The 13,497-nt window shown below is 39.4% G+C and overlaps 1 protein-coding gene across 1 annotated transcript; it reads left to right on the top strand.

The window, feature by feature from the left end:
• The first annotated feature begins 1,976 nt into the window (after window positions 1-1,976).
• Window positions 1,977-2,872, top strand: LOC108716778 (serine/arginine-rich splicing factor 9-like). The gene has a single exon (XM_041562845.1). It carries the CDS (start codon window positions 2,014-2,016, stop codon window positions 2,704-2,706), a length of 693 nt encoding a protein of 230 aa, XP_041418779.1. The 5' UTR covers window positions 1,977-2,013; the 3' UTR covers window positions 2,707-2,872.
• The last annotated feature ends 10,625 nt before the right edge of the window (window positions 2,873-13,497 follow it).

Genomic DNA, 13,497 nt, shown 5'->3' with positions numbered 1-13,497 from the left:
TGTAAGGCTACAAATATGTTGTTATTGCTACTAATTTCTCATCTGTCTATTCAGATCCTCTCCTATTCATATTCCAGTCTCTCATTCAAATCAATGCATTGTTGCTAAGGAAAATTTTAGCATAGCAACCAGATTGCTGAAATTGGAGAGCTGCTGAATAAAAAGCTAAATAACTCAAAAACAAATATTAAAAAATAAAAATCAATTGCAAATAGTCTCAGAATAGCACTCTCTACATCATATTAAAAGTAAAGGTGAACAACCCTTATAACTCTTTTTAGTGTACATTTCTGAATGATTGTTGGTGTTCTCAACATATTATTACTTGATTAACTTTGTCTGCTCTTGGCTTGGTGATGCTTAATTTGTGGTGTTTTCATATAAACTCTGTGTCTTCCAACTTCCCAATTAAAACACTTGGAGGTGGGGGTAACGAAAGGCACAAAGATTGCTCAGGTGCAGTAACCCATGTAAATCTATATATATATATATATATATATATATATATATATATATATATATATATATATATATATATATATATATATATATATATATATATATATATATATATATATATTTAAAAAGTTTGGGAACCCCTCTCACCCTGCATAAAAATCTACTCCACTTTCAACAAAAGTCTTTCATTTCCCAGGAACACCTGAGTACTGGGGTGTTTTCTGAACAAAGATTTTTAGTAAAGCAGTATTCAGTTGTATGAAATTAAATCAAATGTAAAACTGGCTGTGCAAAAATTTGGCCTTGTAATTTTGCTAATTTGAATGCATGTAACTGCTCAATACTGATTACTGGCAACACCAAATTGTTTAGGTGTGTCCAATCATAAGAAAAGGTATAAGAAAATGCCAATTTCATGTTGTGCTTCTGTTTGACTTCCGCTGAAGAGTGACAGCATGGGATCCTCAAAGCAACTCTCAAAAGATCTGAAAACAAAGATTGTTCAGTATCATAGTTTAGGGGAAGGCTACAAAAAGTTATCTCAGAGGTTTAAACTGTCAATTTCAACTGTAAGGAATTTAATCAGGCAATGGAAGGCCACAGGCACAGTTGCTGTAAAACCCAGGTCTGGAAGGCCAAAAAAAATACAGGAGCAGAGGATTGTGAGAATGGTTACAGACAACCCAAAGATCACCTCCAAAGACCTTCAAGAACATCTTGCTGCAGATGGTGTATATGTACATCGTTCTACAACTCAGCACAATTTGCACAGAGAACATCTGTATGGCATGGTGATGAGAAAAAAGCCCTTTCTGCACTCACGCCACAAACAGAGTCCCTTGTTGTATGCAAAAGCTCATTTAGACAAGCCACAGTTATTTTGGAACAAAGTGCTTTGGACTGATGAGACAAAAATATAGTTATTTGGTCATAACAAACAGTGCTTTGCATGGTGGAAGAAGAACACAGCGTTCCAAGAAAAACACCTGCTACCTACTGTCAAATTTTGTGGAGGTTCCATCATGCTGTGGGGCTGTGTGGCTAGTTCAGGGGCTGGGGCCCTTGTTAAAGTCGAGGGTCAGATGAATTCAACCCAATATCAATAAATTGTTCAGGATAATGTTCAAGCATCGGTCACAAAGTTGAAGTTACGCAGGGGTTGGATATTCCAACAAGACAATGACCCTAAACACACTTAAAAATCTATAAAGGCGGGATAAATCCTCCATTTTACCGGTGGACCCTGTCCCTGTTGTCCTTCGACCCCCATCTCTCCAATTACAATGGTCTGACCAAGTTAAATATCTGGGAATTATTGTAACTGCCAAGGATTCCTCCTTCCTTGATGATAATTTACTGCCGTTGCTTGGTACCTTTCTCAAAACGGCAACCTCCTGGAAGGGTCTCCCTTTGACTTTATGGGGGAAAATTAATCTGTTTAAAATGATTTTCCTACCGAAATTTTTGTATTATTTTCGAAATGCTCCCGCGAAGATACCTAAATCATTCTTTAGCAGAGTCAATAGTGCTTTGATCGCGACAGGAAGCGGTAGGATGTCAGGTTGGGATCGTGAGGCCTCGCGGTCTGGATCCGGCGATGGACGGATATATGTCGGGAATCTGCCATCTGATATTCGGGAGAAGGAACTAGAGGATCTCTTTGATCGCTATGGTAGGATCCGGACCGTAGAGTTGAAGAACCGGGGCGGCAGTAGTGCCCCTTTCGCATTCATCAGCTATCAGGACCCCCGTGATGCAGAGGACGCAGTGTTCGGAAGGAATGGCTATGACTTTGGCTCGTGTCGACTACGTGTTGAGTTTCCGCGTTCCTTCCGGGGATCTGGCGGCGGCGGAGGTGGTGGCGGCGGATATGGAGGCTCCCGGGGAAGAAATTGTCCGCCATCTCGCCGCTCTGAATACAGAGTCATTGTCTCAGGTCTTCCACCCTCAGGAAGCTGGCAGGATCTGAAGGATCATATGCGGGAAGCTGGTGATGTCTGTTATGCTGATGTACACAAAGATGGAATGGGGATAGTCGAATTCATTCGCAAAGAAGATATGGAATATGCTTTGCGGAAGCTAGATGATACAAAATTCCGCTCCCATGAGGGTGAAACTTCTTATATCCGTGTGTCCCCAGAGAGGAATACCAGCTACTCTCGCTCCAGATCCCGTTCTAGAGGGCGTGACTCCCCATATCAAAGCCGTCGCTCGCCTCGTTATGCTTCTCCCTTTCGACAGTACTGAGTTTCCACTATAGGGACACTTTCTATGAATTGAATTCTAAACCCCTTCTACTCATAACAACATTCCGCGACTGATGGATTTCATCAACTTTTATACCATTTTTTTTTTTTTAAAGAAATGTTTTCTTGACATAAGGTGTGTGTTTTTTTTTTTTTTTTTCTTTTAAGTTCTGTCATCTTCAAGAAGGCAAAAGGAAAGTATTGTGCCTCCTAGGAAGAATGGATGGCCTGATCTAAAATTGTGTTAAATAGGCTGTGTATAATAGCTATACTGGAAATAAAATATATATGGGCGGATAAACGCCCTAGGATCTCCTGGAAGTCTCTTACAGCTACTGTCCTGAATGGGGGCCTGGGACTCCCAAATCTTTGGTTATACTATATAGCAGCGCAATTGTCACATGTGCATGAGTGGCTGGTACCTAATCCAGAAGACCCCAATATGTTATTTCACTCCCTTATCCTAGGTTCGATCGAATCCCCCTGCCACTGCCCTAAAAGGAAGTTAAAGGAATCTGCTATTCTGCCTCCTGTATTGAGGGCCCCCTATGATGCCTGGCAGACTGCACAGAGGTTACAGCACTTGTCGAATCCCTTGCTTACTCCATACACCCCTCTGTGGGGCAATTCTCATCTTCCCCATCTTCGGCATCTGCCTGATTTTATATATTGGCCCATTCGTAACATTAAAACCCTTGGAGACCTGTTGCATCATGGGTCATTTCCAACATATCAGCAACTACAAGATTTTGTGGCTCCTATGAGTTTGAATGTGTTCCGGTTTCTGCAATTGCAACATGCCTGTAGAGCCCAGTTTGGTCCGGGTCCAATTACTTATCATACTTTTCGGTTTGAAGATATTCCTAGAGTGGAAAGTACGAGACAGCTAGTTACTAACTTGTACAAAGCTTTGCAAGACCTAGGACCTTCTCCATTTGACTCTGCCCGCCGTAAATGGCAATCAATACTACCTGTGATTAATGATGATATTTGGGAGGAAGCCACTGCTTCTAGCTATAGTTTTCTTATTTCTACTAGGGATAGGTTAATTAATTTTAAAGTTCTCCACCTCTATTATTTTACACCCCTCAGATTGCATAATATATTCCCCGACAAATCTCCAGCATGTCCCAGATGCCAAGACCAATCTGCAGATTTTTTACATATTTTGTGGTCCTGCCCCAAGATTGCTCGATTTTGGCGTGCGGTGGTTAAATGTTTGAGTGATGACATGGAGCTTCCTCAAGTCCTCTCTCCTGAAGCCTGTCTTTTGGGAGTAGTGGAGGATGTGGTTCCACAAAATCACGTTAGAATTTTGTATCGTACTTTGCTGTTTTATGCTAAAAAAAGCCATCATACTTCATTGGCTTCAGCCTGCACCTCCCTCAGTCCAGTATTGGATTGCCTTGGTCAACCGCACCTTACCACTTATTAAACTCACTTATGAAGCGCGTGGCTCCTCAACTAAATTTGAGAAAATCTGGGAGAGATGGCTTGAGGTATATCCTAACCCCAATGTTCAGTGATTGCTTTGTTTCAAACCTGTCCTTGATGACTGTACTATTTTATTGGTATACCTGCTGACATATAATATGTGGACTGTATATTTTTGATCACACGTGTCTACTTGATATGTACTGATATGTCAATTTGCCTTTTGCTGAATAAAAGAAAACTTTAAAAAAATCTATAAAGGCATTTATGCAGAGAGAGAAGTACAATATTCTGGAATGGCTGTCACAGCCCCCCGACTTAAATATCATCGCAAATCTATGGGAGGATTTGAAGTAGGTTGTCCATGCTCGGCAGCCATCAAATTTAACTGAACTGGAGAGATTTTTTATTAGCGAATGGTCGAAAATACCGCCATCCAGAATCCAGACACTCATCAAAGGCTATAGGAGGCGTCTAGAGGCCATTACATTTGCAAAAGGAGGCTCAAATAAGTATTGATGTAATATCTCTGTTGGGGTGCCCAAATGTATGCACCTGTTTAATTTTGTTATGATGCATATTGCATATTTTCTGCTAATCCAATAAACTTTATGTCATTGCTGAAACACTGTTTCCATAAGGCATGTTATATATTAAAAGGAAGTTGCTACTTTGAAAGCTCAGCCAATGATACCTGCCAAGGTATTTACTGGTATTACAGATAGTACCCTTTTGATTGTACCCTGGCCCACCTGCCTACCCCTTCTGTTCTCTGATCTATTCAGAATCCACAGGTGAACCACCCATTATGTTATCACTTCACCTCCACTCATTTCATTACCTCACCCATTTTTGTCACTGCCCTGTCCCACCCCCTTGTGTACCCAATGCCCACCAAAGCCTGGTAAGATCATTTACAAAAGGTGGCAACCCTAACTAGGGGCAATTTTATCAGTAGCCTATAAATCTGCACACAAGTACATGGGGGAATAGTCCTTCAGAATTTTCTAATACCTAATAACTACTAGAACTTTAATAATTTCAGTTAACAGACAGGGATCCTTGGCTTGGCTAGTCAGCCCAGTCTCCAGTAACACATCAGAGCTTATTTACATCTGCATTTTCTATTTGCACTCTTCCATTTTGCACATTAGACCCCTTTCATGAAAATTACTCTTGTATATAGTTGCATTAAGAGCCGCTTACCTTCCATACCGAATTGGGACCCACTGCCCCTATTGACACATGGAAAGCCTAGGGCTACTATACTGACCAGGTGGAAGTTCCAGGGTTCCCTTCATACCCATCGGCAATAAGCACAGCACATTTGCACCTAAAGAATTGGGTACAGGCATCACTCACATGCCAACAACAACTGAAATTATGGCAGACAAATTTCAACAAACAAATTTGCAACAAAATGCATGCACAGTTTTGGTAATTTAGGCAAATTGGACGTATTTATGTTGGGTGTATCGCATGTTGTGTCATGGTTTCAGCTGCTCATTTTTACAGTTAGGTCTTTCTAGTTCAGAATTTCTTGTGCATATGTGTGTGCATGTGTGATTATCTTAGAATGCATGTATTACTGCAAAGGGGCTGGTAAGACAGCATGAGGAGGCAGTAAAAAACCAATGGCCATCCATCACTGTTTTTGTGATCCAGAACTGGTGTAAATGTTAATGGCATGCTTTGTCTTAAAAAATCAATACACTTTCAAAGCTAATAGATCTTCAATAAATGGGATGCTTTTAGATTCTGAGATGCTGCTTTTGCACAATTAAAGTCCTATTGCATTTCTCTTTCATGGCCTAATGTTTATAGCCAGGAAACACTAGTCAGGTTGTTTTGTCATATGACAGATGCTGAAGCTAATTGATCCTCTGTCCCTTTTAAGGAAATTGCATATGTCTTATTTTTGTAAGGGAAGTGTTTTTTTTGTAATAACATTGGGTTTCATGGTGTCAAAGCTGCTAGTGGAACAGGAAATTATTTTTTTTAAAAACCTTGTGGCTAATGTTTTAAACTGTTCAAAGTTGGTCCTCCTCAGACTGGATATATATATATATATATATATATATATATATATATATATATATATATATATATATATATATATATATATAGAGATGTAAATGGGTGCACACCAGGAACGTTTAAAGCCAAGTTACTTAAAGGTTAAAACATACTTTATTGAAAAATATAAAAACAGGCCAACGTTTCGGTCTCCTTCTCAGACCATTATCAAGACCCGAATTGTCATAGGGAAACAGCTTAATATAGATAAAATGCATAGGCACTCACCCAATCACTTGTATGGAGACAAGTCATGTGACAGAACCCAATCACCTGAATAGACCAAACATGTGAAAACGAAAAAGGAGAACACCTGGACCAGAGATAGACAGGAAGTAGAAGAAAACATGATTAAAAACATACTTAACACAATGTTTCAAAAAACCACTGATAAGCAAAGAAATTGTAGCAACAAGTCAGGTTACATATACACAACTATAAATAGCTTAAAAAGGGGACAGCCTGTAATTAAACAAATATAGTGTTACCTCAACTAGAATATATTGCACATAGTAATACTTCACCTTTGATTCAAAAAGCACATAAAAGAACAATGTTCATTTAACCCTAAAGGGGCCATCGTGTTTAATTTTTTTATCCAAAAAACTTCTCGCTGAAGTAGGATTTTTGATCTATCCCCACCACGTTTCAGGGGCGGTACATGGTCTATGGCAATATATTTGAAAGTGGGTAACCTATGTCCCTGTTCAAGAAAATGCTTGGCAACTGGTTTAACGGATCCGCCATCCCTGAATGCTACGCTAATTGCTGAGCGATGAGCATCCATTCTCAGTCTAAGGGTAAGGTCTGTCTTGCCAACATAGGGCAGGCCGCAAGGGCATGTGATCAGGTATATGACATGGCTCGTATTGCAGGTAATGTGGTGTCTAATCAAGAATCGCTTACCAGATTGCGGATGTAAAAATGAGTTGCCCGGTGTCATGTACCTACATGAAGTGCAGTTAGGGCAGCGGAAACATCCTAATTTAGTACCAGACAACCAAGTCCGTGTAACTTTAGTATAACATTGTACAGGATCCGTTTTGACCAACAGGTCACGTAAATTTGTACCTCGTCTGTAGCATATCTTGGGAGGATCTGGGATTACTCTGGCCAAATCCTTGTCGGCCTGTACAATGTTCCACTGTTTCCTAACAAGCTTCCCTAAGTTTTTTGTGCACGCATTGAATTTTGTGCTAAAAACTACTCCTGCTTGTCCTCTGTCTGGTGTAGTACTCTCACTGCAGCATTTTTTGGCTATCTCCAAAGATTGTGATAGAAGTCTATCAGGATAACCCCTTTCTTTAAAGCGTGTCCACATGTCCGATATTTGTTGCATACTGGCTGAGGGGTCAGAGTTATTGCGTAACACTCTACAGAATTGTGAGATAGGAAGGGATCTCTTCATAGGACTGGGGTGACAACTGCTGTAGTCCAAAAGGACATTATTGTCGGTAGGCTTCCTATAGAGGGTATAGTCAAGTTTACTGCCGTTAATCATAATTTCCACATCCAAGAAATTAATTTTAAATGGATTAATGGAATAAGTAAATTTTACTGGACTGTCAACGTTGTTAAGTTCTTCCACCATTTCAACAAAATCAGTCTCATTCCCCCGCCAAATCATAATCATGTCGTCGATGTAGCGACGAAAAAATACAAGTCTACTTCCAAATTTTGGTACAATATAGCGCTTCTCATATTGTGCGGCAATTAAGACTCTAACAAGTGACATTGGCATTGTGATTCGTCCTGCGGATAAGGGAGGGGGTGTAGTGGTGTTAAATTATGACTTGTTGCTACAATTTCTTTGCTTATCAGTGGTTTTTTGAAACATTGTGTTAAGTATGTTTTTAATCATGTTTTCTTCTACTTCCTGTCTATCTCTGGTCCAGGTGTTCTCCTTTTTCGTTTTCACATGTTTGGTCTATTCAGGTGATTGGGTTCTGTCACATGACTTGTCTCCATACAAGTGATTGGGTGAGTGCCTATGCATTTTATCTATATTAAGCTGTTTCCCTATGACAATTCGGGTCTTGATAATGGTCTGAGAAGGAGACCGAAACGTTGGCCTGTTTTTATATTTTTCAATAAAGTATGTTTTAACCTTTAAGTAACTTGGCTTTAAACGTTCCTGGTGTGCACCCATTTACATCTATATATTTATCTATTCCATTACGGGTAGCACCTGGGTCACTTATTATTGTTTGGAGTGCGGAGAAAACACAAGGACTATATATATATATATATATATATATATATATATATATATATATATATATATATATATATATATATATATATATATATATATATATACACATCAATAGGCATAACTGCAGTTGATTAAAAAAATGCAGGAAGGAATGAGCAGCACCAAGTGCAAATATAAGAGTGTGAAGAGGATACCTTTTGACGCAAGACAACTGCACGACCACAACTGTGCTAGAAGTTGTAAATTACCTAATTCTGATTGTTTATTTAAACAGCATGTTTCCCTTCATTATATCATAAAACAAGGTCACATTAAACTCAGGCCCGGATTTGTGGCAAAATTTGAGAGGAGCAGTGGCGAAACTATCGGGAGGTGCAAAGGGTGCAGCCGAACCAGGGTTCGTGCCCCTGCACCCACTAAGGGGCCCATGTCCCTGAAGAGAATTTGATTTGAGTATTCAAGTGTGCCTTTCTCAGTGGCGTGTTGCGCATGACGTCACCGACGGTGCGCTTTTGTGCCTAAAAAGTTCAATCCATTTGGCGCTAATTCCTCCTGATTGAGACAGCCAGGGTCGGACTGGCCTGCCGTTTCCACTCTCAAACTCTCTGCTTCTGGACATGCCCCTCCATACTGAAAAGAGCCTATGCGTACCATTTCATGCTCTAAAATGTCGTGATTGTGGAAGTGCTACTGTGTGCAGGAATGTGGACGTCTTCAAATATATGAGGTACATAAATTAACCCTAGCTCTTCTGGCTGCCTGTGAATGGTATTGTGTAACAGATGCAATCATTGACACGGAACTTAATATATTCTTAAATGGACCATATCTCTCTCCCCCACTTTGCTAATCTGATAACCTATTGGCCTCACAGTATATACTAGTAATTTATTAGTCTCTAACTGAGCAGTGGCCCACCATCCCCTACAACTCCGACATTGCCGGGTTACTGTCTGCATTTGGATTTTTACTATTCCAGCTATTGTCCAAATGGTTCCATATATTACCCAAACACATAGAAAGGCTGTGAATTTTAATCTCAAAGCACAGAAAACAGCAGTATATCACCCTAAAGTAATGATGTAATTCTCTTAATAGGAGTAATGTTCCTGTGGACTTATAAACATACATGAACTAGTATTCTGAATAGGTATATATGTATGTGATGAGCAACCATATTGATCATATTAATGTTAGCTTTACTGGAACAGTTGAACTGCTCTTATGATATTAGGTCAGTAATGCTGTGTTCCAGCCCAATGTATAGGGGTCGCGTGGGGGTAGGGGGATCCAGTTGTAAATTTCCGTACCAGGGCCCTTAGGGGTCTAGTTAAGCCACTGACTAAGAGCACTGGTGAGCGTGCGATCACGGGGGGGATGTTCATGGGCTAGGACCCTAGAGGAGTGAGAACATGAAATCCAGCCCTGATTAAACTAAGAATGCACTTAATTCACTATTTTAGGATTCTGAAAAATCCTGAATCCTTTGTAAATATTCGGCCAAATCCAAACCCTAATTTGCATATTGATATTAGGGAAATGAGGAGGGCAGTACACAGTGAAAACATTTATGACTTTCTTGTTTGTGGGACAAAAAGTCATGTGATTTCTTGGATTCGGTTAGGCCAGGCACTTGGATTCGCCTGAATCTGAATCCTGCTAAAAAAGGCAGAATTTTGGTTGAATCCCAAACAGTATCCTGGATTCAATGCAACCCTACATTAAACATCATGTTAAATGAAACAACTCAGATGCAGATCGGACTATTGCAGTCCCATTAAGGGTATAAGTGGCTTTTATATTTTTACATTGCAGGTGCATGACTTTACATTTATCAACATTGAATCTCATTTGGCACTTAGCTGCCCAGATTGCCAGCTTGTCAAGACCCTGTTGCAAGGATGCCACATCCTAGATGGAATGTACTGGGCTGGATAGTTTTGTGTCATCTGCAAACACTGATACATTACTTACAATACCCTCCCGTAAGTCATTAATGAAAAAGTTAAATAAAAGTGGACCCAATACCGAGCCCTGAGGGACCTCACTAAGAACCTTACTCCAAGTAGAGAATGTATCATTAACAACCACTCTCTGTACCCGATCCTGTAGCCAGTTTCCTATTCATGTGCAAACAACTTCATAAAGCCCAACAGACCTTAGTTTAGAAAGTAGTCATTGGTGGGGCACTGTATCAAATGCTTTGGCAAAATCCAAATAGATCACATCTACTGCCCCCCCACTGTCCAGCATCTTACTTACCTCATCATAATAAGCAATCAAATTTGTCTGACATGACCTATCCTTCATAAAGCCATGCTGATTGCTGCTCATAATGACATTCACTAGGACAAAATTTTGAATGTGATCCCTTAACAAGCCTTCAAATAATTTGCCCACCACAGATGTCAAATTTATTGGCCTATAATAACTAGGCTGAGATCGTAATCCCCTTTTAAATATCGGAATAACAGCAGCTTTTCTGCAATCCATAGGCACCATACCAGATGAGAGTGAATCTGAGAAAATCAGAAAAAGGGGCTGGTCTAAAACTGAACTAAGCTCTCTTAGAACCTGGGGGTGTATGCCATCAGGCCCTGGAGCCTTGTTTACATTAATTTTTATTAAAGCTTTATGAATCATATCCTGAGTCAGCCACTGACTAGATTGATCTGAGCCATTACTGCAGCTATAAAGTGAGCCTGGGAACTCAAGACTCCACTATTGTAAACACTGAAGAAAAGAACTGATTTAGCACATTTGTCTTTTCTGTATCTGTTACAACCATACATATTAATATATTTAAAAAAACTTTTTAGGGTTAGTTTTTACCTCCACCGCAATTAACTCTTCACTTCCTTTCTTTGCCTTCCTGGTTGCTGATTTACAACATTTATTACAGTGTTTATATTCATTAAATGCAGCTTCTGTCCCAACAGATTTGTAGTTTTTAAATGCTTTTCTCTTCTTTCCTATTAACTTCTTTACTTCTGTATTAAGCCACATAGGGTCATTCTTATAACTTCTACATTTACTCCTTAAGGGAATAAATTGATAACAGTAAGGATTTAATATCATTTTAAATGACAACCATTTCTGTTCTGTGCTTTTAGCTGAAAACTTAATGCCCCAATGAATGCTCTGAAGGCAGCGCTCTAGGCACTAAAATTAGCTTTTCTGAAAGTCATGGTTTTTGTTGCCCCAGTGTATATTTTTTCAATGGTGAAATGGGATTTTGTCATAAAAGGGCACCCTGGACACTGAAACCCTGCCCAATTATAGGTTTCTTGTGCTATAGAACCTGGGTGTGTTTTTCTATTGCTATCCTGATCCTGATTCCTGCCTGAAACTCTGACTTTAACCTGATCTGCCTGCCTCCTGAAACTTTGCCTGGACTTTGACTATTTTCTTGTTTAACCCCTCGGATACCACGATCTTGGACTCTTGTTCCTGGCTTCCTCCTTGGTCCGGACTACTCCCTTTGGGAGCCGCTAGGCCCCCTGACATTTATGCTCAATCTTCAATATAACTGATAATATAATGCACAGTTGCTATGACTAAGCTGTTTAATATATTGTTGTAAATTGTTGTGTTTGGTAATACCATTAATTATCAGTACTTAGTGATGTTCTTCCATATGTTTCATTGAATCTGTTATACTGTAAGTAATGCTATACCCCTTAATTTAAAATACAAGGATATTAGAAAGCACAAGAAGGACCTATATAAAAAGCAGTTAGTGTGTGGCCTTGTGCATTTATATGGCCAGCTGTACATTATGCTTCTACATTAGTTTATACTGTATACAATATAACTGAGAATAGTAAATGGGCCATTACATAACAGGTAAAAATGTTGGTGACCTACAAATTTTTTTAAAGCAATTGAAGGATCAAATAAAAAATTGATACAATATAAAATAAAGGAATTCAGATATATATCATTAAAAGAGGTCAGGGCCCTGCAACTGCCTGCATACTGAATTATATTAAAAGTCACACGAGAATTGCCAACTGCTATGCTTTGTATATGCAAACCTTAATGTTAATTGTTTTTCTGTGGATCTGAAATGATGTCTTTATATAGATTTGAACAAAGAACACTCACAGCTTCTAAATATAAGTAATTGTTTGCATTTATTTTAACGCTGTGATGACCAGTTATTGTGACACTTCCTGCTGCTAGCATTTACACCCACTGCATGCCAACTTCCTAACATTTAGCTTGCTCTGCTAAGATCTTAAAAACTGTATCACAGCAGGGTCTTAATGGGAACATGTAATTGTGTGCCTTCATCTCTGCTGAATTAAGGTTAGTGACTTGAATTTTCTTTAATCATTGAAGCAAGTGTGTGTGTGTGTGTGTGTTAAATGTTCTGTAATCATTGAAGCATATTGATAAATATAGGATTAATTACTTCAAATGTAGGTTTTGAATAATAGTAATCCCTGAAGCAGCAGGAACATTTGGAGTTATGGAGGTATGGAGAATGGGTTTCTGGAAATAGAGCCCATACCTGTTTCACTGTGGACATTCATTCAAATTTGGCAATATGTATTTCATAGGACAGTGGCAACCTAATTTGATGCATGCAACTCAACCCGTCAAATTCAGTATTCAGTCTATTTGGTGTTTTTCTCATTAGCTCACAAGCTGACTAATCAATTACAAAAACGGTGACCAAAGCCCCTGTTATTAAACACAACTGCTCTTCCTAGGGGTTTTCAAAACTTGCCTGATATCTGGCAGATTTTCAGTTGACTGCAGGCAGACATCTTTCACAAGAATGGTTAGTACTGCCTTAGTAAACTTATATATTGTGCATGTTATGGATGTTTTAGGCTTGTAACCTGTGGGTGTCAGGCCCGGATTTGTGGAAGCCACCAAGGCCCGGGCCTAGGCTAGCAGGATTTTAGGGGGCAGGATGCTGCCCAACCACATCCACATTGGTTCAGAAATACTGGGAATGTGCAGGAGATAGTAATTATAGAAAGTAATTATTTCTGATTTAGTAACAAATGTAGTGGGTAACTATGGTGGCCCTGTCCCCACTATGTTTTTTCCATG

This window comes from Xenopus laevis, chromosome 5L (genome assembly GCF_017654675.1).
Source record: "Xenopus laevis strain J_2021 chromosome 5L, Xenopus_laevis_v10.1, whole genome shotgun sequence".
Lineage (NCBI taxonomy): Eukaryota > Metazoa > Chordata > Amphibia > Anura > Pipidae > Xenopus > Xenopus laevis.
This window is presented reverse-complemented; position numbering and strand designations above follow the sequence as displayed.